The sequence below is a fragment of the Photinus pyralis genome, unplaced genomic scaffold (assembly GCF_008802855.1).
Source record: "Photinus pyralis isolate 1611_PpyrPB1 unplaced genomic scaffold, Ppyr1.3 Ppyr1.4_LG4, whole genome shotgun sequence".
In the NCBI taxonomy this organism is placed as follows: domain Eukaryota; kingdom Metazoa; phylum Arthropoda; class Insecta; order Coleoptera; family Lampyridae; genus Photinus; species Photinus pyralis.
Window position 1 is genome coordinate 27,804,134 of NW_022170511.1, and position 25,917 is coordinate 27,830,050.

The following is a 25,917-nucleotide window of genomic DNA, read 5'->3' on the forward strand; positions in this document are numbered from 1 at the left end:
CATCACTTTTATGTTCGGTGCTTGCACGTAGGACGCTCTGGTCGCGTTTGACGTCTACGGCGCGACGACCGCGTGTTGCCGCTCACGTAGGACAAGGCGTAGGCTGCTCCTTTGTAGTTTTACCTTTGTAGTTTTACTTTTGTTGGTATGTCATCCAAACTAACTACCTATTGCTGTTCATGTTGGTGTACATACACTTTCCATCAATATGCTATAATACCTGCAACACAAAAGTTGCGCGAAAAGATGTTCCAAACAAATTTGTACAATAGATGCAAAGTTACAATGACAATATTACAAAATTTTTTCAAACGTTTATTAATGAAAATATAGTGTTATAAACTGCAATGTAAAATACGTTTCTTGGACAAGAACTAGAATGTCTTTTTTGCAAACTTTCACAATTTATACACTTGTGCAGCTTTAATTTTACAATTCACAACTCGAGTGGAATGTAGTCAATGCTTAAATACATGGTAATGGTGGTACTAAAACAAAGCAATGATATTAACAATGAAAACGTAAATCAACAATCTAAGGATATATTAAATAAAAAGTTTAATTTAAAATGAACACAATCTCCTTCTTTGGCAAAATTAAACGTAAACAAATTGATATAATACAGTGTAAGTACATAATACTTGAAATTTAGATAAAATATTTGTCAAACTTTTTAAACTTTTAGGAACAAAGCTGACAACATGCATTAGATTTAGAATGCCAGGAACAGAATATGTTGTCAATTATCCGATACGTCTGTACCATCTCGTAGAGATCCGCTTTCATCAAATAGCAGCGTACATAAAATCGCCTGCAACCTATTCCTGGCCGGTTCAAAACTTGCATCGAGCATTAATGATGATCTGTAAAATGCGATGGCCTTCTCCAAGTCCCCCTAGAATTAACCAAACTGTAATTAATCATCGTCTGATTGCGATTACCCACCAAAGAGGTATGAATATTTCCTATTGTGAAATGATTAACGACGAAATTGGGATGGCTTTCCAGAGCAATGTAAGCCACTTCAAGAGCATCGCTATGGTATCCCACCCTAAAAATCTTTAATTACGCGACACAATCGTATTAAAACAATCAAATAAACCTATGCAGGATGTTTGCAAGATTGATCAATGGAATGTCTTTCATATGAGTCGGAACGTACGTAATCGCCTGCCTTAAACAAGCCACCGCCTCTTCGGTATTACCGACGATTCTCCAATACAAAGCTGCCGCATTTGCCAAAATCCAGGAGGTGGCATTCTATAAACGAAACGAATTAAGCGGATACTACGACCGAAACGTCCAACCTCTTGTAGCGCTATTTCAATTTTTGTTCCCAAATCTCGAACGGTCGATTCCTGATCGCCCGCCATCAGCCCGAGCCATTCGGATAAAGCGCTTTCAGGGGAATTGGGCAATTTTTTCGAAAGCAGTGTCATTATTAAATGATCCAATGTTGACGGGAGTAAGGAATCGGATTCTAGGCAGCGCGGTTTTAAATCTTCCTGGATTGAATCGGGAATGGCTTTTAAATACGGTCCAATGCTGAAAGAAATGTGTATTAGGACGTTTGCGCCTATGAAACTAAATACTATACAGTAAACATCAAGGCCTTTGGGTTTTATTTGTCCGGTACGGCACTTTTATCAATAAAAAAACACAGCTCTTTTTTTGTCCAAATTAAATTGCAAACTGAATATGCAGTCCCAAACTTTATGAAATATTAAACCCTACAGAATTTTTGTGTGGTTCCGTTGCGATTTGGGAACCTACAAAGGCATAGAGCGGGCATACTGTTGTGTGTAAACTACATGGGGGTGTCATTTCTTTAGGTTGAAACAGTGCCATAAAATACGTGTCGTTAACAGTCTGAATACCGGAAATAGGGGTGAGGAGATCCTGATATAACATAATTCGAGTTATTTCATAAGATCTGGAGAATTTTTTTTATACACACAGGATTGGAAAAATTTGCTGAATTGTCATTTGAGTGTTATTTTTTAATGTAAATTTAGTCGTTGATTGTTTAATTCATTTAATTCTATTTGTAGCTATATAATATAACTAATGTAACATGTATTTAATAAAAAAAAGGTTTATTTGTTGTATTTAGTTTGTATGATAAATTTAAAAACGGGTAACTAAGGTAATGAGCAATTAGTGTGTTAGCTGGTCGGGTGTTGATAAAAAATTGTTATCAAACATGAATTAATTGGTTTTTCGCCAAACAATATCACGTGCGGGATAAGCGATGCAGGTGTTTTATTAGTTCGAGACGTAAAGGAATTTCGAGTACCGTCGGGTGAATAACCATGTTGAATTTTTTTAAATAGGAATAATCAAGAGCCTGCTATGCAATTTAAAAAAAAGTAATGGTTTTCATGTTAGTAAAATAATGCGGAGACAAATTTAATGTTGTGCAAGAAGTTGGAACTCATGGAATTTCGAGTTTAAATAGTTTGCGTTATCAACAATGAAGAAATAATTGGTGTAATACAAGAGAAGTCTCACCATCCGAACATCCAGAAAGTTGTGTTATTGTCTTCGAGCCAGTTGTGGTGTATTAAAAGTGCGTTTTTTTATTTCTGAGAAGAATCTATGAGATTCATGTTAAAGTTTGTGTTTCATTGAACAATACATATTTATTGTCCTGACCAGTTTATTGGAATATATATGTGATCTCTTAATTTGTTTTTAGACCGTTTGCAAAAAGGGTGTGTTCTATTCATTCTTTATTATTATTATTATTCAGCCTTAAATTTTTTTCATACAGCATTTTCTTGTATTTCGTTTTTTTTATGATGTGTGTTAGAATAAATTCTTCTAATTTTTTTAATTAATTAATTATGTTCCATCTAAATATCCCATGAATTTTTCATCCGCCCATAGTAACGCCAGACATTCTACTTCTGTGACCGTGTATTTTGTTTCATTTTTTTCAATGATATACTCGCATATTCTCTTTTTCCCCATCCAGTAAATCTTGTAAAAGTGCCACCCCTGTAATGTAAAGTCACGAGTCATGACTCTATTTTTATTTACCGAAACGCGTTATCAGCCTCTTCATTCCCCACAAATTTCCGATATGTTTTTGTTATTAGTTATTGATGACATTTGACTTGAAAATTTTCTTATAAATCGCCTGCACTTTATCTGGATCTACCCTATCGTCAACCAAATATCTCAAATATTTCAGTTCGGACCTAACTAATTTGCATTTTTCGGTGTTCACCACAAGACCCGCTTCAGACAATCTGATAAGTACTTTTCCAATACCGTTAAATGAGACTCGAAATCACGCGTAGCTATTATAATGTGGCCTAAGTAAACGAACACATTTGACCCTAAATCTGCCGTATCATATCTGTCAACCGTTGCCATGTGGCGGGAGAATTGTGTAACCCGAAAGGCATTCTTGTAAAACGGTAGAGACCTCTACCATACACTGAAAATGCTATTTTTTCATTACTGGTCTCCTCCAAAGGGCTGTTAAGGATTAAAGAAGACAACACTTTTTCGACGCGTAGTCTATCTAATACACTCGAAACGTATGGTAATGGGTAGGCATCTTTTTTGCTATTCATAACTTCTTGCATGTATAGTGACAGTGGATAATATCTTGTAGAAAACCACTTTCGCGCGTCCTAATTTTGATTGCATGTCCGCAAATTAATGATTTACAATCCTATCCTGGGCATAAAAATCCTCTTTATTTTTTGAAAATATTGCAACTACGCCTATTTCTTTGCAAAAATCTACCCCGAAAATTAAATTTGTGCAAAGATCTTCAATATTAATGTTTCCATTAAGCACCTTATTCTTAAGATTGAAAGGTAGGTATATCTACTGTGTCCATTACTTCGCATTCCTTCCCATTCGCTACCGTTATTACCATATTCGAAATTTTTAATTCAAACCTGTATCTTGTACTCCTCTACAATGTACACTTAAAATGCCAACTTGTAAATACAGTCATTCTCTCTTACGTGAATGAAATCGTAATCTAAGCTACTTTTTTTTTATTTATTTCTTTCTAACCACGTTATCGATGATCTATTCCCAGGATTTTTGCCCAACGTCCTGCTCTGTCGTTTCCCCAACATTTTCCACAGTAATATTTTGTTACATTTCTTCCCCGCAACGGTAACAAAATTTCCACCATGGTTCCGTACATCTATTAAAATTATGGCCTTCTTTAGGCAATTCCAACACTTTTGAATGTTTATCATCTCAAACACTGGTTATTTGGAAGACGTGAAGTTCCCAATTTCCTCCGACAATTCTGTTTCATAATCGAACAGTAGGTAAGGATTCGCTGTGCGGTCTCTGGACAAATTCCCAATTTGTTACTTTTCTCCTAATTGACGTAAAGCGCGTGAGTGCCGGTTCCTTTCGTAAAAGCAGCCACCGAATTAAGTAAGCAATTTAGCGCTTACATAATTACGTTTCCAAAAGAACAAGCTGAACTGTGGTGCTAAAGGTCCCTGGTTCGAATCTGGGTTCGGGCATGGATATTTGTAAACGTATAGTGGGTTGGGTTGGTAGAAAACCTTGGCTGAAACCCCGCCCACTCAAAAATAAAGGAAAAAAAAAATTATATACCTACCCTTAACCCTCTATCATTTCAATTTACAACTCAAAGTTCGTGTTAATTTTGAGTTATGACGGCGAGTTAGCCTTAATTTTGAACTGCAACTGGAAATTAAGACAAATTTTAAGTTAAGGCTAAGTTCGGCTAAGAAAGGGTAACTGAGTCCGTCGAATGCAATAAAGAAGGAATTTTGATCACCTCTTGCTGAATAAGAATTATACGAAGCGGGCAATACCACGTCTTCAGACTCAGAGGGGACGATGTTTCACTTACAGAGGCACCACTTCATTCCGTAACAGTTAGGGTTTCGCATTTCTCACATTTTTTTATTCGGGGTGGCCGCCCCGGGAAGCAGGGGGGGGGCGAAGCACGCGCAAGGACGAGCTTGAAAATTTCTAGCCAGCAAAGGGGTGTTTTGAAACAACTTAACGTTGCGCACGATTAAGCCTGTCCGTGACGCGTACTAATCGCGCAGTATGGAAGATACGCGGCGCCAAGTGAATTAGGAAAGGGAGTATGTCTTATCAAAATAAAAAAAATCTTATCAAAAATCAATATTGATAACGTTTCTATAGTACTACCTTAACACACTAAACCCAAAATTAAAAAGTTGTGTACGTTCGAACCTTATAAAATATAACGTGTTTTTTTTTAACCATCAACAAACGTAGACAAAGTACTAATTTCACATTTAACTCATTACACCGTTTTGTACCTACAGTACAAAGTACATGGTATTTCCACCTTGTGATATTTGTATTTTTTTATGTACCTATATTTTTTTCCCCTTTTCTGTTTTTTTTTGGTGGTAATAGACATTATTATTATTATTATTATTAAAAAAGAACGAGATGCAATTAAAACAAAGGCGTCATACACAATCTATAGCAGGCAACAACACAAGGTAACTCACGCTATCCAAAGCCGAGGATATATTACAAGTAAAATACCACATTTTCGGTAATACATAGCATATTACGACCTAACGATGAGATTTGTTAAAAACGAGCGCTTCCAAATATTGGTCCTTTGAGCTGAATCAAATTTCTTTTCGCTTTTTCCGTCTTTTCGAATATTGTAACAACGTCCAATTCAACGCACATTTTCACAACGGTCAAACAAATTAGTAGGAAATTACCCAGATAAAGCAACAGCTTGTAATGCAAAAACTCCAATGATAGGATCGCTAATTATAAAATTGTACAAATACTTAATATGTGCCCACTTTATGCTTTTGCAAAAGTGAACTGTACTTTCACTGCTAAAGCATCAACTCAAATTCAAAAAATAGGAGAACGCATATTAACTAATTAATGTTAAATACTACCCACTGTAGCTATTGTGCCGGTTCTGTTTTAATGCTTATTTATTTATGAATAATACTCACTCCACATTTCGAGCGGCGATTGATTGCCACATAGAGGTAAACTGTAACCAATCAGCGTCACGTATATTTTGACATCCCCGCGGAGATAAAGGGTAGGTTCCAGACTTATCATAGACATGCAGCATTGCTTCTGGTACTGGATCGTCGGTTAAAGAAACTGAAACTATAGAAATACCTCTTGAGGCAGTTTTGATACTTTCTAACATTTTGAGTCGAGATATCCACCTAATAAATTTATTTGGGAGGTGAATATCTCGGCCCTTAGTCTAACAAAAATTAGACTTACCATAAAAATCTCCTAAAGTGTTTGCACCTGTTGCAGTATGCTCATCACCAAGAGAAATCCGCATGTGAAAAGCCTGCTGAGGATTGTCGATTAAGCTCTCCAGTTGAGACTGATCAGGCTCAATTCCACCGGACCCTTCAGCAGCTAATAGAGTGGAAATCAACGACTGTCCCAATCCAACTTTCTGCTTAGTGCACTGTTGTGTTGTCAACAACTTTGGTTTCAAATCTAAAGTAATTGTACCTAAAAAGTCGTATCAGACCGCTGCCGCTTTGCGTATATGCGTTACCACTGTCTTCGTGCAAACTATCGGAACGAAAACACTGAATAGCTGCCGTCTTGCACTGCTCTCCGTTTGCGGAACATATAACGCCCTCGCCGCTGAAGGCGTCTTTCTCCGAACACATTCCTTCCAAATTCTTCTCAGTTTTGCTCTTCACGTCCTCGAAACTTCCCATTTTCAAACGGCATGACCAAACTCTCAACAACTCGTCCGCTTTGCCCCCGTAATAATCGGGATCAACTCTTAAGACATTTTTCATGTAATACATGGCCAGTATTGGGTTGCTTTGTGTATAATGCAGCAAGGCCAATAAGAAATTTGTGCTCGGTTCGATGTAGTTCACCTTAAACGCTAAATTCGCAAATTTTATGGCATCATCTGTCAGTCCAAGTTGATGATATATCGATCCTATTGAAACAAGTACCACATCAGTGTACTCCTTCGGTACATTTTGGAATGCAAGATCGAGACAATTCAGAGAGTTCTTTGTGTTCGATCTCAACCGCCAATAGAAACTTGCTAATGTCGCCAATACCCATTCGGGACCGGTCCTCTAAGCAACAAAATCAGTCAGAACTTCTATACAGACTATGTTTGCAGAGCCCAGTACATCAAATGCAGTAGAGTTACGAATATTTAGTGTTTATACAACAAGGCAATTCACAATTTATAAACACACTGTCTAAAAGTAGAATATGAATATCCTCTGGACAAAAAAACATTGACCAGGACCAAGCCACACCTAATCGACCCTTACCTCTCTGTTGAACAAGTTTCCCAACTGTTTGAGAAGAATCCGGAGGAAACAATTGAAAGTGGCCCAATAGTTGGCACAGGAGCAAACACCTAAACGCAAAGCATCCCGAGACCATGAAGCTCATGCTAGATTCTAAACGTCCAACCATTGAATTAGACAAAAAGGCCTAAAGAGAAACGTCATGTCAGTCCTAATAAGTGCATATGATGCAATAGTAACGATAACTGTTGAAACCGCCTATTAGTATCAAACCAGGTCACCAGTACTATTTTTACCCTTCATGATTAACACTGACAAAAATTCACTAATGCGTCCTCTAACTAATTAAGTGAATATAGGATCACAGTAATTGAGAACAAAAGTTTCTCAACAATCTTCGCAAAAACGGACACAGCTATCTCAGGTCATACGACTGGGACTCGAGTACCAGAAGTATGGCCAAGATGACAAAGAGAACTGATGAGACCTGTAATTCTCTCGTGCTTTTGTTCTGAGATGGAAAGGGCTTAGTGGAGGACATGACAAGATGCCTATGGAAATGGATGCTAAGGGCAACCAAAAGATGTTTGAAGTGCCCCAATACAGCCTAACTGGACCAGATCAAATCTTATTGGAAGCGGCAACCTACCCTCCAGAACGCAGATCATCTATGACGCAATCGAGGGGCCCCATGACACTCTGTATCCTACGTACTTCACAGTAATACAGAGACACATGGAATAACGCAGCTAAGAGAGCATTGAAGGCGAATTCAAAAAATACCGCGTCCTATTTGGATTGAGACTGCAGTGTATTGGTTTTCACGACGGTGTGCCACTTTCTTGTGACACTTACCACAAACAAAATCAATCTAGCTACGTTTGTTTCCGAGATACAGAGTGAAAATGAATAAGTTTGCCTTTTTGGAATGTTATTATATCTTACTATACCCATATAAGATACAAAAAAGGTAAAAACTGCCTCTTTTGGATATTGTAGCGAACATTCCAGAAACCTCGATAGACATCGAGGCGTCATGAAAGATTAGTCATCGGAGAAACGAAGGCGGATGTGACGTAATCTTTCCGGGAAATATGATGTGTTTGTTCAAGAACTATATAAGCAAATCGAATTGCGTTTGATGAAGTTCTAATTTCAACGACGAGGTAATAAATAGTTCGCGCTGTTATAAATTGTGTATTTGTGAGTGTAAAATAATATTTGTACTGTCATAAATTAATCAATTTCAAGACTGTTATAAATTTATTGTTAATTAATTAATCAAAGATTATATATTTATGGGACTTGCCTTCGAGACCCATGGTGCAAGGAATCGTGAGATTTTCTCAATAGAATAGGCAGAAGCTTAATTGCGGAATCCGGCGACAAACGCGCTAACAATTTTTATTCCAAAGGATATCCTCGGCTATCCAATGTGGAAATAGCGCATGTATCCTGGGCACTCTCCCAACTGAAAAACAGTTCGACGAAAATTATTTGTTATAGTTAATTATTGTTTTCTTTGTTACACAATTTTAAAGATTTCGTTTAAATAAATATTTTTTTTTTAAATTAACCATGAACCAAAAATAAAAACCCTTATTTTTTATGGTTTTTAAATAGGGCCATGGATTCATGGAGATTTTGTTTTATCTACTGTATCCATGGTAACGGTATTAGATAATAAAAATGTATAGGTTGTGATACATCATGTAATTAGGAAAACGAATGCAAAATTTGACATTAAGATATACAGGATTATTAAGGATTAAGAAATACCAACATTGGGCCAAATCTCAGAAAAAGTGAACCAAAATTTTTTTTTACTACGCCACTGGACTCTAAGTAACAATATCTAAAATAGGCACTTTTTACCTTTCTTCTATCTTACATAGGTCAAACTTTTCGTTTTCACCTGGTATCTCAGAAACATACATAGCTAGATTGATTCTGTTTGTGATATTAAAAGTGTCACAAAAAGTGGCAAAGGGCCGCGAAAACCGCACGTATGCATCTTTAAAAACAGCTGAGATACACTGCAGTTTAAAACCAATAGGATACAAGGTACATACTGAGATTACCCTTGCTATAAGGGTAGTGGCAGTCTACACGTGAAGCAAAACAAACAAACCTCCTTTTCTGCATGTTGAAGAAGGCTTGGTCTCACGCAAAAGTTAACAAGTTAGAACATGACTTCTTCGAGTACCACAACACCGTTGGGAAAGTAGATTCATCAGAGCAATCCAATACGCGTTGAACCTTACAAGAGGATTGGTGTTCCATATTATCTCATCTTATCTTACAAGATGACTTTTTCAAGCACATTGTTCAAAGAACTTACTTGCATGAATCGTAATGAGTTAGATTCAGGTACAACCACTTCGTTTGAGAGATCGCTGCACTATAAAGAGTCCGCACTGGGAGTATTCATAGATATAGAAGGGGCTTTCGACAAAACAACCTTCGATTCAATAGAAATGGCTCTATGTCACCACGGCGTACCGAACGTCATACGAGGCTGGATTGCGCAGCTGCTGAATCTCAGAGCAGTGCACATCAGCGTTGGCGACGAAACACTAAGGTGCACAGTAGTGAGAGGATGCCCCGAAGGTGGGGTGTTATCACCACTTCTGTGGAACTTGACTGTAAACAGGCTCCTCTGTCGCCTTAATGACAGTGGGTACTATACGCTGGGGTATGCGGATGATATATCCATACTTGTAACCGGCAAATTTGAGGCTACTTTATGCAGACTGATGCAATCAGCTCTTACAGTAACCGAAGAATGGTGTAGGGAACACTCCTTGTCCATCAACCCGACAAAAACGGAGCTAGTTCTCTTCACAAGAAAAAGAAAGGTAGAGGGTATTCGAGCTCCCCTGCTATTCCAAAAACACCTCCAATTTTCACAGTCAGTGAAATATCTAGGAATCACACTCGACAAAAAACTGAATTGGAGCAAACATATCCAGCTTAAAGCCGAAAAAGCAAATAGGGCTTTCTGGCAAAGTCGCCGCGCTATTGGCAAACTTTGGGGACCATCCCCGAAGGCTGTCCTGTGGCTGTACACTGCCGTGATTAGACCTATGTTCTGTTATGGAGCAATTGTCTGGTGGCCTAGAACCAGACTCTCCACAACTGTAGCACTCCTTAATCATGTGCAAAGACTAGCGTGCCTTGCCTGCACAGGCGCGATGCGAACGACCCCCACAGCCGTCATGGAGGCCCTCTTGGATCTGCCTCCACTAGATCTCCACGTGAGAGAGCAGGCCATTCTGGCATTCCTGCGTCTGAAAAATAAGGGGTTGTTGAATAGCAGAGGCATTGAGGGGGGCCACTCCCGAATTCTGGGCGAGGCGATCAAGCGTCTGCCTATCCTAGAGGGGAGATCGGACTCACTCACTCCTCAATTCATATTAGGGAAAAACTATCACATCTTCTTTGATGAGAATATGGCATCCCAACCAGATATATTCATCTTCACGGATGGATCTAAGACAATGGAAGGTACAGGCACTGGTATTTACTCCAAAGAACTGAACTTCCATATCACCCAACCACTAGGTAAACTTCCTACTGTATTCCAGTCAGAGTTGGTAGGATTAACGCTTAGTGCAAGAACAGTTCTTATGCATAACATAAAGAACAAAACTATCAGAATCTCAAGTGACAGCAGGGCTGCCTTGCAGTCACTTGGTCACTGTAAAATTACCTCTAGGATGGTTTCCGAATGTCACCACGTACTAGAGCAAGTAGCAAGCAGCAACACCCTTGAGCTCGTATGGGTCAAAGGGCATGCTGGAACGGAAGGTAATGAGAAAGCCGATAAATTAGCCCGACTGGCCTCAAAACAGGCGTTTTATGGTCCAGAGCCGGCTCTTCCACTTACAGTTAAAACTGTAAACAACCTAATAACTCAAGACACCCAAACCCAGCACAGGGCTAGGTGGAACTTGATGTTAGATTGTCGCCATGCGAGAGAAGCCTTCAGAGGACCATCTCGTAGCTTGGCGCGTTTTTGTACAGGGCTATCAAGGAAGAACCTGAGGTTACTCGTGGGCATACTTTCTGGGCACTGTAAACTAAACAAGCACATGCACTGCATGGGTTTGGTGGAATCACCATCTTGTAGAGGATGTTACACAGACGACGAGACGGCATACCACATACTCTGTGAATGTCCCGCTCTAGTCCAACTGAGACGATCCATGTTGGGGGAATCCTGGCCGGACATGGCTACGATTAGAGCCGCCTCCCCTTCCAGCGTCCTAAGGTTCATCTCACGTGTGGGATGGCTTGAGTGATGCTGAGGGGTCGGGCGACCCTAGTCAGGGAGGTAGTACAAAGGGCCCGAATTTGAGGCCTAAGTACGCGTGGACACTGTTCACCCTCCTATCGTAATCCAGAATCCAGAATCCAGAACCACTTCGTTTTTGATCGACGGAGCTACCTACAAAGACGATGGGTCTGTCCAAAACACAAGGTTAGAGGAAACGGACCTGGGCTGATAACCTATTGAAACTAGCTTAACATATGTTAATATTATTGTTGTGTAAACTATGTCATGCGGACGTTTCCTTTGACATGTGCTATGTGCACCTAAAATAATGATGGGTGACATTGTATGAATTTCAATTTTCTTTAAGTTTAAATGTGGTTATTATTTGGGATTGAACACAATTCGATCATGTTATTTAATTTCGAGGTCAATGTATTTTGTTTCAGATTTATTTATTTATTGTCCCTCTTGTTTTCGACCCTCAACAGGCTTACGCCCAATTACAGAGTGACCCACATAATGGTTTTTAGAGGTGCCCCTGCAGAAGGTCTTAAGTTGTTCTATACTACTCCGGTATTCACCTTACGAATTAGGAAAACTGCAGGAAAACCTAATTCGGAGTAGCCGGCAGAATGCTCGTAACTGATCTAAGGAAAATTTACTAGGTATTGATTTTGTTTAAATAATCACTTTGTTTATTTTTATTTGTAATTGTAAAGTTGAATTACGTTCAAGTTTATTCGTTTGGAAATAATTGCGTTGCTATTGTAAAAGTTTATCACCGGTCAGTGCAATAAGAGTTCGTTATCGCTGCAGAACGCAGATAAGCAGATGTTTTTCGCTGTAATACAAGTGTGAGTTTATCTTTTGATAAAGAAGTAGAGGCAGAAGGTGTAGAAGGGAAGAGTTGTTAAACAGAAGAGGCAGACGAGGCTTTTTGGTTTGGTGGGCATTTCGAATGAAGACAGTCAGTCTTGTTTAATTGAAAAGTTAGAATAGACGAAAGTTAGTTGTGTACTCGAGGAGATTTTATTTCGTCGCCATGATAAATGTGAATAGTCCGTTTCGAGTTAAGTTCAGTGGTGCATCACACATTCAAAGAAGTGTGTGTTTTGTGTTGTGCAAGCAGTTATCACTTATGTCTTCAATGTACCCGTTAAAGTAAAGTCCCACACCAAAAAAGCCTCATCAAAGCCAATTTGTGTAAATCAAGAAAGAGGTGAAAGTAAAGTTTCAAAAGCATTTTTTCAATTGGTGTTTTTTTGTGCGTCACTTAAAGTGAATCGCAGTTAACAGGGTATTAAGAATTATTATTAACCTTAAAGTAATTAGATTTTTCGTTTAAATTTAACCAAACGCATGTGCGTGGTATTCGTCATCTGACTCTGAGGGCCTATTTTTATTTCAGCTTTATTGATTGTATGGAATACATTTGTTTTGTCTGTAAATTGCTAAAAAATTTATTTCACTTGGTCAACAGATGAGCGGAGGTTGACCTTATGTGAGATCTTGGTACTATTAATGAAAAATGATTGTAACTAGGATAAATGAATAAATAAAAGTATTGCTCGATGTCTTTGATGTCCAAATACCGGTCCAGGTTGAGTTATTTTATCCTCCAAATTCAGGTACAGATTTTACCCATACCTTGCTACTAGGTCAGCCTAATATCTAACGTAACTCCGACAGTGAAATGTGATGGATCTACATTAAAGCATAAGCTACTTATGAGGAAACCCAGGTCAGTTTTGTTAAACCAAAATGATCTACACGTAAATTCAAATGTAACCCAAACCTCTGTTTTTTATTTTTCCCCCTTATGTCCACCCAGACTCGGCCCTACCTAGAAAATGCAGTACTCGAGCGGATGAGGAATTTCAAACTGCTGAAAATCTAATTGCATAAGATGACTAGCATCAAGGAAATCCATGCTACGGCCAACCCCTAACAAGAATTACAACTTCCTCCAATGGAGAAGCGGAGGCATGTTGTCTGTCAGTCAGAGAAAATGTCTCAACAAACTTGCACGTGTTACCGTTTCAAATAGATCATTTTACACACAATAAAGACAGGCTATTAGCTCAGTGTGCTTATATATTTCAATTATAATTCTAACCGCCATTTCATTAATTTTCAACTAAAGAATAGAGGGTAGTGATTCACACCAATACGTACCTTCTGCATGGCCGTAATTATTCTTTGTCCTATTTCCGATTCCTCAGCTTTGCCATCACTAATGTAACTTAAAAAATGTTGCTGAAGAAGAGGATGGCTTTTCAAATTAGAACTCGCAACTTGTCGCAAGAAGGATGGAAGATACAGCTTCTCCACGTCCTTATCGGGATGCTCGCAGATTGGCGGATACCAAGGTAATTTGTGTTCCGTACCTGTCGGTAACCCTATATAGCTTGTTAGCATTTTTGTTACTCTAAAAGTTTCGCAATTCGTGACACTTCAAGATTATGGGCACTTACTGAAATCCTTTGTTTTCGGGCGGCAGAAACACGGGAATATCCAAGTCGTCGCTTTCACCTAGCGGTAAGTTCCAATTCATACATTCGTCTCTGCTAGGCCATCCGGTTTCGTCAAAGTATAAATCTGAAGAGGTAAAATGAGTGGTCGGATATGTAGGATGTAAAAGTGGAGGCGTTCCCAAGTTGTTTTGAACATTTGGTGCACCTTTTTGAGATTCGTCCTTAACTGGATTTAAAAACGGTCGCCTTTTATTACGGGCCATTTGTTCGTTAATTTTCTGCGTCTCACTTTCGACATTGCGTAATAGTCTCTGCAAATTTAAAGTGACGTCGACTTGTAAATTTGTAACCGCTTGATGGTCGGTAAAGTCGCATGTGATGGTTGGTTTTGAATTCTCCGATGTGCGTTGTATGCAACGCTGCCCTCTATTAGCCAATATGGCACTTAATTTTTCTGAGCTGTAACCGATCAATTGCGCTTCAAATGGAGCTTGCTCCCACATTAGCCGTTCCTGCAACCTTAACCATTGCTGCTGTTGGCTATGATAATTGTGCAAATCCGATAGAATTCCTTGCAACGATCTAAAAAATGTCTTTCATTTGCTAAACTTACCCTTGGAGTAAAAAGTGTGTAGACCCCACTTTGACAATAAAAAAATTACCATTCGTCACATTTCCATGGGTTTGTAACAAATGAAAGAGTTACCGAGCACAAACAATACAAAATTGTGGAAATAACATTAGGAAAGGCGACACTTTACTAAAATAGTAAAATTTGATGCAGGTGAGGGTATAGTTAACTGTGTTACCTACTGTTCATATTTAGAAATATGTTTTTTACATCTACATATCTTACACAAGCAGTCCAACGGTAATCTAGTGAGTCTCAAACTGGTGTCTACTTACTTTTTTAGTCAAAACAAAATTCGTCAACTTACTCATGCAGCTGCAGTAAGCCACTATCTAATCTTTTATGGCACAGGGTGGCATACTTTGTGGTGGCAACATCTTCGAGATCAGGTTGTAACTTCAGAACGTTGTCATAACAAGCTACTGATCGATTATAATCCGACAAAACTGCGTACACATTACCTAAGGCAATGTAGTTAGTAGCTTGAAACGGCGCATGCTCGACGGCTGCGTGCAATAAAATTGCAGCATCCTTTGGATACCGAGCTTGATGAAAGATCCCTGCTAGGTTCAGTAATGGAATGTCCTTGTATTCCCTGAGAACAAGGGAAAATGTGCTGAATTATATTATTTAAAACCACAGATATTAAAAATTTAAATCGTCATTTATTAAAGACGACACATCAAAAATTCCGATTATTTAATTTGTGGTCAGTGCAATTATACAATGAATAGTCAGGCCGTTTTAAAGCATAATCGACGTAAAGTTACCACCTATACACCCTATTTGTAAATTACACCAGCGCCTCTAGTGTTCATCTGAATTGCGAATAGCCTCCAGTCACTACTAAAATGTGTGGTAACATATGTGAGAGAGATAGCCAACATTAGAATACCGATCATGCGCACTGAGTTGACATTTCCGGCATTTCACTGCCGTGTGGCGTGTTATTTCCTTAGAACACGGTGCTGTAGTTCACACCTTACTGGTCTTGTGTATTAACAAATGTGTTTTAAAATTGGATGTGTACTTGGTGATAAAATCACACCGGTCACACTTTAAATCTTTGGTAATCTTGTATGTAAATACATTTGTTTTATTATTAGATTTATCATTCGTTGCATAATCACACAGGACACATTTTAAATTCTTGGTAACCTCATGTGTTAAAATGCTATTGGGCATGTGCAGTCGTCTATTTCTCTGTCTGCGTTAGGTCTGTTGACACAGATGCTCCTTATTGAAAGTAAATAGAAGGCTATATCTATGTACCTATTATGATCTAAAAATTTGGAAAGATAATGACAGTAGGTAATAGCGTTGATAAAAGCTGTTTTCGGTAATAGAATAATTACTATGAAATTACGCACAAACAACTGAGAAAACTTAATTTGAAGGCGACCAACAGAAACGAGATAGAGAGAGCTTGCTTCTTAGTTTTCCCTTCTCTCTCGCCTGCAGTATCTGCGCTTAGCATTGACACGCGCAGTCCATCTCTAAACGTGGATGGTTCCAATTTAAAAAAAATTGCAATAGTTTAGCCATAGCCATGGAAAAACGTCACAAATTAACAGTTTTTTTGTGCCTTTGACGCACTGACGCATGCGCGATAAGCTTGAAAAATTAGAAAACCCAACTAACATCAACAACAAACTAACACTAATAATAATATTGTCTCTAATTATCCCCAAAAAAAGAAACATTTTACACACTTCTACACGGCCAATTATTCTAGGCGCGAATTTTCCGGGAGCGAATTTTCGGGAGAGCGAATTGCCCGCTTCACTCTTTCAATGATCAAAAAGAGTTTCAAATGTGAGAAATACCTAGCTACTACAGGGTGTCCCAAATTCAATTTCTACAAGTTCAAGGACTATTGAATATAAACTGGATTAAAAGTTGTGTTTTCGAATGCGAATTGAAAGTCAAAAAATTCCCCTAATGAAAATCGTATGCAATTCTTCATAATGTTGTGTGAGATATTCGCACTTTGACATCACCAATGGATGACGTTCCAATTGTCCTTTGGGAGTACCCCTCACTGACATGAGGAATTATAACCGATCTCAATAAGGGGTCCAGGAGGTGAGATTTGATTAGTAGAAATTAATTCCTTTCGTTGAGACTTTTCATTATAGTGCCATGAAGGAAAACCTCCTTCTCCCCCAAGTTCGATAAGTAGCGAGGAAAGAGGGCGGTAGTTGATAGAAAACAGTTAATTTTTTTTAATATTCAAAAAAATGCGCCAAAAAATTAGCTAATTTATTTTTTATTTTTTGGGACTATGTAAAGAAAATGTAAAAACAAATCACATATTGTCACTGCAACTTTTTCTACACTAAAAGTAATATGATTATATTTTAATCCGGGCACTTAGGTTTTTTGTTGCAGTATTAAATTTTAGGTGAGCAAGAAATGTAAAATGGCCGTTTAGTACTCTCGGGATGTGTTAAGCTGTTTATATTTAAAAAATGGCATTGTATTATGAATGCAATGTATATTTCATCTTTTCCTATGAGCCACAACATTACAATAACCCTTCATAATGCAAAAAGTCATTAAAGAAATAGAGATCTAATAAAAATATATGTCCCCATATTGCGGTGGGCACTCCCTGATATTGAATTCAATCAGTTACTACATTTTTGTGTTGCCAATATTAATGAAAATAAACGTGGATCAAAATATAGTGAGGATCCCTGTACATCTCACTGTACAGTTAACTTTCTAATTAGGAAAGTTTTTATGGGAAAAATGAACTAAATAAGATTATTTTAAAGAAATGGTACAGATCCAAGTTTCAAGACAATTGAGCACAATGACAATTTGACACAGTGTTACCACAAGTTTTGGTAGGAAAACAAAACCTGCTATAGAGGAAAAAAACTTGTAGTCTTATTTGCCCATAGAACCGGTAATCACTGTATGGGTAGAAAATAGGAAGAATTTTTTTATGACTGAATAAAATACTTACTAATTGACGTTCTCTTGTTACATTTTATACAAGATAAATCCAATATTTTCTTCTTCATAATATCTTGTTATTTGGATTGGACCATGACATTACACTATATGTGTGGTCAGAAAGTGCCCACAATAACAAAGATACTGGTACTGGCACATAAGAAGGCAACAGATGATGCATTCTCAGTATTCATGTTCTATTAATTACACATCCACCACTCCTGCAGATACTAAATTTGTCATCTGTGCATCACCCCCTCTCGCCTTCTTATGTGCCAGTACCAGTAACATATATGTTCGATGTTAGTCTAATTCTACTTAACTTGCAACTGACACTTTTGAAATTGCAATGTGCATGTCAATAGATTTGAATCACAAATCCAATAATTATAACAATTAATGAAATACCATACATCCAGCAATTCCACAAAACTTACCTGGGGGAGTAATGAAGAGCTCTTCTACCGCACTCAATTGCTCTTGGTGCATCCCCAAGTATTCTCCAGTACAGCACCCCTAAATTATAATGAAACCAAGATGAACTGTTCTTGGACAAACTTAAACCAATATAATGTCCAAATGTATCAATCGATGAAACAGGTAATAAATACTCCAAATCAGTCTCGGGTACAATGCTAATAGCATTTCTATTAACCATTGCATGCAAATGCTCAAATGCAAACATGCTATAATCGAGCTCGGCATAATTTGTACAGTCAGGTGCAGAATAATCGGTAGATTCGTTTTCGTACAGAATACCCAAAGTCACATCTGTTCTGCTACTACCGTTAGAGCCGATGCTGGAGTACAAGTCGATCTCGCTCAATAGTTTACCTGCCCTAGAGCAGTCCGGGTCTTGGGAGTAGACACGGGTCTCCAAATCCGAAGCACCCTCTAGACCCGACCATTTTTGGTCTATTACATTTTTTCTGTCAACTAAATCTTTATATAGAGTCGTTATATCAATTCTACGGGTTTCTTGGTCCAATAAAGCGATGAGATCGTAGGGACGTCGAAGATGGAATGGAGAATCCAACTAGAAATAGCATAGATAAATCGCAAATGTTGAATGTTTGAAAGAACTCAGCTGATTGTTATTTAACCAAACTTTTATTCACAAAGTGTATACTTGAAAGACTTACATGTGATTGTATACGTCCATTTTCGGTTACAACCCAGTGAGTGGAAGCGTAGGTTTTTAAATAAATTTCAAATAAAATAAAAAATATTTTCCATATTTTCCCCATTTTCCAAATTCTTCTTAAAAATACGCATTGCGCAGGTTTCGATACCATGCGACACCGTCGCTTTTTTTTGCAATCGTCATTTTCACGTCTCGTCTCTGTCTTGCCAACTGGAATTCCATATGATTGTCGATTACGTAATTCAAAATAAACTAACACGCGCTTCTTTGCCTTTTTCTGATTGGATGCGGATTTTTTGAATTCTTCGCGCCACAGTAGCGATACTTTCAAGCGAACTGATCGAAAACATTAATTATAGCTTTAAATACGGCTCGCCACAATCGTTTGGGTGACTAAATGAATTTCGGTCCGGGCCATTTATTTACGAACACGTCATTTACGCCAATCGACCTTTATTTTAGTTGACCTGCGTAACACACGTGTATCAGATGGTTGCAGCGGCGACGCATTCGTTAAACCGTCTTCCCAATATTACGACCGTTCCTCGCAATGGCAAAGTCGCAAGTTGCGCAAAATTTCCATAAGGATTGCGAAAATGCCATCAATAAACAAATTCAAATTGAACTTAATGCCAGTTATGTTTATTTATCAATGGTGAGTAGGTACCATTTAATTTTATTACAATAATAGGGACACGGTGCGCAGATGTGAATAGCGTGTATTTTTGTTCAATATTTATTTTATTTCTATTGCACCTAACCCATTGGATCTGCTTTTTCAACAAGGTTAAACGATTATTTTTTTAGTGTGTTGTTTGCTTATTATTTATTCAGATATAGTCATTGATAGCTAGAATTAAGTTTATTTTTAGTGCGTTTTTTCCATTGCTATTTTTGAATGGCCCTCTTATTATTGCGCAATTTTAAGTAATTTAGATTCAACCGAAATGGGTTGAGCTTTACAATGAATAGGATACTTAATTAAAAATATTTGTGGACATTAGCGCGATTTTCCTACAGGTACCTATAGCTCGATACTCGAACTTATCCATACGTCACATATAAAACGTACAACATATCGATTTGTTTTTTAACAACACAAATATTTGATATATATGAGGAAATCTTATTTAAACTTAAAACGGTATGGCCTTCTCAACACTGACGCTGACGTACATTTATTAATCATTAAGTCATTTACTAATGAATCCATTTGCAGCACGCAAGAATTTATTACAATTTTATAGAAGAGTATGTATGTACACAATTAACAAATTTAGTTAAGAAAACAAAGTTACAGGATAACGTCAATTTAAAAATCCCCTGATGGAAGTAGGGTGACATGAATAACGAGTATTTTTTGGTAATTATTCGTCACTAAAACGACGACACTATGATTCCATGCTCAAAACGCAAAGGGATTATTATAATGTCAAATTTCTTCTCTGGGGCAAAGGAAGTTCTCACCAAAATTGTGTAGCTTATTCCCTGGCGAATATCGCATTGTAATTGTATTCTGTTATTATTACTAAAGATAGGAAATGTTTCTAATATTTAGAAGTGTGCTTACGATTATTTGTGTTTAAAGGAGACAAACCATAATATAGTCATAGGTAACAGAGAGATGTGGTACTTTAATTTCAATATAAATTAGGTATTGCATGTTTTATAGTATCTTTTTTCTACTACTCAGGCTTAATGCACCTAGATGGGAGGTTACTCCGGCACGATCGATGAAAACCCTTACTCACATGTATATATGTAATCCCAAGCGAAGCTTTTTGTCTAATAAGCTCCGTATTACGTGTGAAATTGGGTCTTCGCCTGGTGATTAATCGACGGTCTTCTGGGTAATTAAAATCTTCTATACTTTTTTCTACCACCGAAAATACTTTCTCTTGTGGATTTGGTGTCAAGCGTAGTAGGTCTGCTCGTCCCTTTCTGGAGACAATGTAAACCCTGATTGTCGTTCTTATATAGCGTAATTGTATTTAAGAACTCGCGCGCATTAAGGGTATCATGACGATGCTTGTGCTACTCCAGTAACTTCATTTTAACAGCGAGACTAAAAGAAACGTAATTTTCCACTCGCTTTTAAATGAATTTATGGCTTTACCTATACTTTTACTTAAACTTTTTACTGAAAATGCGAATGGTTAGTGTAAAGTGACTCATGTGTGCATACATTCTTAAAAAAAACAAGATAGGTACAATAATAACGCGACTTTTTCACGAAACCTGTCAAACTTGTTATTTATGCATCGCAGTGGTTCGAAAAGTCGACTATCTTGTACCACAATACCCACCACAAGACTTTGGTTACCAATTCCGTTATTGAAGCATCAAATTGTAGTGAAGAATTAATGTAATAGGACCTAGTGTTGAAAAATTAGGCCTCGAAAATTCATCTCCATAAAAACTCACGATCCTGAATACTCGCTTTCATAAAATTCGCCTCTAGAATAGTTTTCATCGGGAACTCTACCTGTGGTATATACTGTGTCCAAGATAACGATGTCTATTATGGGGATCTTGGAAACTATAGAAGATACGACGATAGTCAAATTAGAGAGAAGATGCGCAATTATTATGAAGACACCTGAAAATTTCGATTGGTTTCGAAGATATGCCAGAAAAACTGAATTTTGCAGATTCTGTTTTTATTTTTTTCTGATGTTATGCGTATATTTAAAAAAACGCTGTTGCTATTGGCACTGAACTTTCATCTTTTCATTATATATATTTGCACGCTCCTGATAACGCGGTTCTCCTATCCCTTTTGCAGTTTCTGCAATCCTCAAAGAGTTGGAGGAGCCCAAAATACGTGCCTACGTTAATAATTCAAATTTATGGTTTCATATTGTAGCGAATATTTTAGAAATCCTGATAGACATCGAGGCGCCATGAAATATTAGTCATCGGTGATGGCGGATGTGACGCATTATGTCTGAGAAATATGACGTGCTTGTTCTAGAACATGCGTGAAGCGTTCGGTAGCACTCGAATATTCTGGATAGATTGTTGTTTGGTATAGGTAATAAGTATAAATACCAGAGTTGTAGGAAATTTCATGTTCTATCAAATTTGTGAACGCTACTTTAAGAGCATGTGTTACGTCGCGGAAACATTAAAAACCGGCGTTGAAATCGTCAAATGCCCGTCGCTGTAGACAGGGTATTTTTCAAAATACGTAGCTCAAATTTGGAATAGAGTACCTTCAAATCTTGAGGTACAATATGTCTGAATTAGAATATTAAAAATCGCGAGCGTTTTTGCAAAAACTACCCTTGAAGTATGACGTTAATGCGAAATATAGTCAATGTTTGACATATTTTTTAGAGGGTTAGAATAATAAAAGTGGAAAAACAATTCAGTCATAATGGAGTTTAAACTGTTATTTACCTTTAAAAAAAAATTACGAGTCATTACAGTTGATAATAAAATAGTTCTGGGATCGGGTAAAAAGTATGTTTTCGTCATAGTTTTTCCGTGATCCAGAATTTATTAGTTTCTCCCACCTTACATTCGTAAAAGATTGGGTCATTCGGTTATACCCGCGATCGTACGGTTATTATGGGCGTTTATAATATTAAAAGCGACAATCCAAAAAGGTAGGAAATATCACGAAGAATTAGAAGTGAAACTGTACTGTAATTATTCTTCTTCTTTATTATAATATTATTACATTTTTGCGTTACAAGGTACGTACGGGGCGGTGACTTTCCGAACGCACCATAGGAATTTCAATAGTAATTTTTTCATTTCCGAATTGGCTTCCCTAATTATTTTAGAAGTAGTCTATTTAGGTTTTTTGTAGAGAAAAAAATTACGAATCCGTACATACTATTGTTTCCTATTTATAATCCGGTAATGCTATAATGGAATTATGAAATCAAACAAAAGCGCCTGCACTTGCCATTAGTTATTGTGTTTACGGAAAAATATAAACAAAGGAATCCCGAAAATTAACAATCTGTTTTTAGTAGCAAAATTCCTCCGATCATTTGAAAATCCGTATTTGGTCACTTCTTTTGATGACAAAACAATAAGACAAACCCGATCACCGTAGGTACCATAGTCACGGATTAATTATTAGCGAGGTCCTAGTGAGTTTATAATTTTTCGGTGTCTGTCCGTCCGTTAGCACGATTTCTCGATAGCGAATGGACCGATTACAATGAAATTTTGTAGGTAGATTCTTTATCAAATTTGTAGACCGGAGTTCGTGAATTGGTAATGTAGGTAAAAAAATAAGGAAGGCCCTTTTGACATCTCTATTAGTTATGAACCAAATTGCATGAAATTTAATATGGACATGGCTCTAACATACAATACGCACTTCCAAAAGTTGAGTCTCTTCGATTCAACATTCAAAGTGCCCTTTTTAGCGCATTTCCACAAAAATAAAAAAAAAATGCGCTATTGTGGCCACTTTGTCCGTCCGCCCGTCCGTCCGTCCGTCCGTCCGTCCGTCCGTCCGTCCGCTAACTTTGCGACGCTACTAGTTTTTTATCTTAAGAGCTATTGTTCTACTTTTTTCGCTATTTGGTTCGTTATGGTGTCGAGTCTTGTACCAAGGAAGGAATTTTTTTCTGTACCGCTTACAAAAAAAGTTATTGTAAAAAAAACAAAAAACCGTTTTTTACATGTTCCATAATTTTACACTTTTGCCGTTTATTAACGATCCTAGAGATCGTTTATAACTTTGCATTGCTATCTGTCTCCTGTCGGTTGGTCTCTCCGTCTGTTCCTTTGTCTGTCTGTCCATCTATCTGTCCGTGTGAACGATAACTTTGTTTAGAAATGTTCGATCGCTTTTACATCTTCGTTAGTTATGAACTGAATTGCATGAAATTCAATATGGGCATAGCTTTAGCCATATAATACGCAATGCCAAAAGTTGGATCGAATCGATTCAAAATTCACAGTGCCCTTTTCGCATCTCGACCATTTATAAACCGAATTGCAAACTTTTTTACTTATAAAAGTATTTGAATGAATTTTGATACATAGGCACTTGGAATAAAGGAAAATCAAACGCCAATTTCAAAATTTGGTTTTGCGCATGCGCAGTGCCAACTTTTTTATTTATGGAAGAATTTAAACGAAAATTGATACATAGGCACTTGGGATAAAGGAAAATCAAACGCCAATTTCAAAATTTGGTTTTGCGCATGCGCAGTGCCAACTTTTTTATTTATGGAAGAATTTAAACGAAATTTGATACACAAGCACTTCGAATAAAGGAAAATCAAACGCCAATTTCAAAATTTGGTTTTGCGCATGCGCAGTGCCAACTTTTTTATTTATGGAAGAATTTAAACGAAATTTGATACAGAGGCACTTGGGATAAAGGAAAATCAAACGCCAATTTCAAAATTTGGTTTTGCGCATGCGCAGTGCCAACTTTTTTATTTATGGAAGAATTTAAACGAAATTTGATACATAGGCACTTGGGATAAAGGAAAATCAAACGCCAGTTTCAAAATTTGGCTTTGCGCATGCGCAGTGCCAACTTTTTTATTTATGGAAGAATTTAAATGAAATGTGATACATAGGCACTTGGGATAAAGGAAAATCTAGCGCTAGTTTCAAAATTTTATTTTGCGAATGCGCAGTGCCAACTTTTTTATCTATGGAACTATTTAAGTGAAATTTGATACTTAGGCGCTTGGAACAAAGGAAAATCTAACATTAGTTTTAAAATTTAGGTTTGCGCATGCGCAGTTCCAACTTTCTTATTTAGAAAAGCATTGAAATGAAATTCTTCGCATAAACTGAAATTGAAGTAGCACGTCAACAATGGATTGCCCATGTGCAACGCTATCTTTCATATTTGTGGGCGGATTTTTACGATTTTAACAGAAGTTGCATCTTACAAATGGGAAATGAATGCAAGTGGAAATGCGCTTTATGTAAATCGTTTACGATTACTTTTTAACTTGTTTAAATTGTATTTAATTGTATTTTTTTGTGTCTGACGTATCCTATACAATTCAAAATTTGTCTTGGGAAATAATATATATTATTATTATTATTTTTGTGATGCACCGCAGAGCTCCCCCCCCCCCCCCCAATATTCATTACACTAATACTTTAATGCTCCGTAACCTATGCATTTCTACCTGGCCCGTAAGTACAAAGTCCGCCCCTACTTACACTCGTCCGAAAATCGTATAAAACATAAACATAAATTACATGAAACATATAGAACAATATTACACAAATAACATGAAAATTCATTTAGAAAACAAATAATTAAAAAATACAAACAACAAAAAATAACTTAAAGCGTTAAAGTCTTGAGGTCGTTATCTAAACACTCTTGGATGTTATACATTGGATTTTCGCGTAAAAAAATTTAAGTTTCTTGGAAAAAAAGTTGCCAATGTCAATTAAGCGCGCTTCATTTGACACTAGACACAACTTAATCAGACGAGCTTTCTGCAACTTCATCTGATTAGCTACCGGTATTTATGCTCACTCAATTGACTGTGCTAAGTGTTCCAAATTCGGTTGTTCAGTAATGCTCATTGTTAATCGGAATTTTTTGGGCCAAGCGACAGGTTAACTATCTGGTTTTTACCCTATTATTACTATTGTGCAACTAAAATCGAGCATTCATTAATTAACGGAGCTTATACAATCTTAATTTTCCCTCCTCTTTCGATCGAACTTCGTATGATTGCGCCATAGAAAACAGGAGTTATTGCTGTATGGATGGAAAATAGAAATCTATGTATGCTGTTGATCGCTATGTAATTTTAATATCGGTGCCCGGAAATCATGTTTGATCTGAAATTCACATTTTCCGATGTAAGTTTATCTTAAATCCGAAAATCATACACTTTTACCAATATGGAAGCGTACGGGTTAACAGATGAGGATGGGGTCATCGAAACTGTCAAAATATATTCGATCATAACCGATGGTTACAGAAAAGAAAAGTCAATATATCTTAAAAAAGAAGTAGCTAGTTCGATTTTGAATTTTCAGGTACAGATCTGATTAATTTGTGAGCTAAATCCTGTTTTTGTTCGAAAATTCGCGCTAATTACCGAAATAAATTTCTTCGATTCTTCGAATTTGCTTTGCACAAATTATTTCAAAAATATGCGTATAACAATTCATTCATTCGTACA

At 37.2% G+C, this 25,917-nt stretch overlaps 1 protein-coding gene across 2 annotated transcripts; it reads right to left on the reverse strand.

Moving 5' to 3' along the window:
- Positions 1 to 528: 528 nt before the first annotated feature.
- LOC116169506 (tetratricopeptide repeat protein 17-like) lies at positions 529 to 19,454 on the reverse strand. 2 transcript variants are annotated; one of them, XM_031485621.1, is made up of 12 exons: positions 18,774 to 19,454; positions 18,069 to 18,667; positions 14,975 to 15,262; positions 14,037 to 14,618; positions 13,738 to 13,990; positions 6,557 to 7,100; positions 6,265 to 6,507; positions 5,979 to 6,141; positions 1,308 to 1,545; positions 1,103 to 1,260; positions 946 to 1,051; positions 529 to 895 (listed from the first exon to the last, which is right to left on the reverse strand). In XM_031485621.1, exons 1-12 carry the CDS (start codon positions 18,924 to 18,926, stop codon positions 740 to 742), a joined length of 3,483 nt encoding a protein of 1,160 aa, XP_031341481.1. In that variant the 5' UTR covers positions 18,927 to 19,454; the 3' UTR covers positions 529 to 739. The 2 variants fall into 2 exon arrangements, with proteins under 2 accessions (XP_031341481.1, XP_031341479.1); XM_031485619.1 differs by having other exon boundaries at positions 6,554 to 7,100.
- Between the last annotated feature and the right edge of the window lie 6,463 nt (positions 19,455 to 25,917).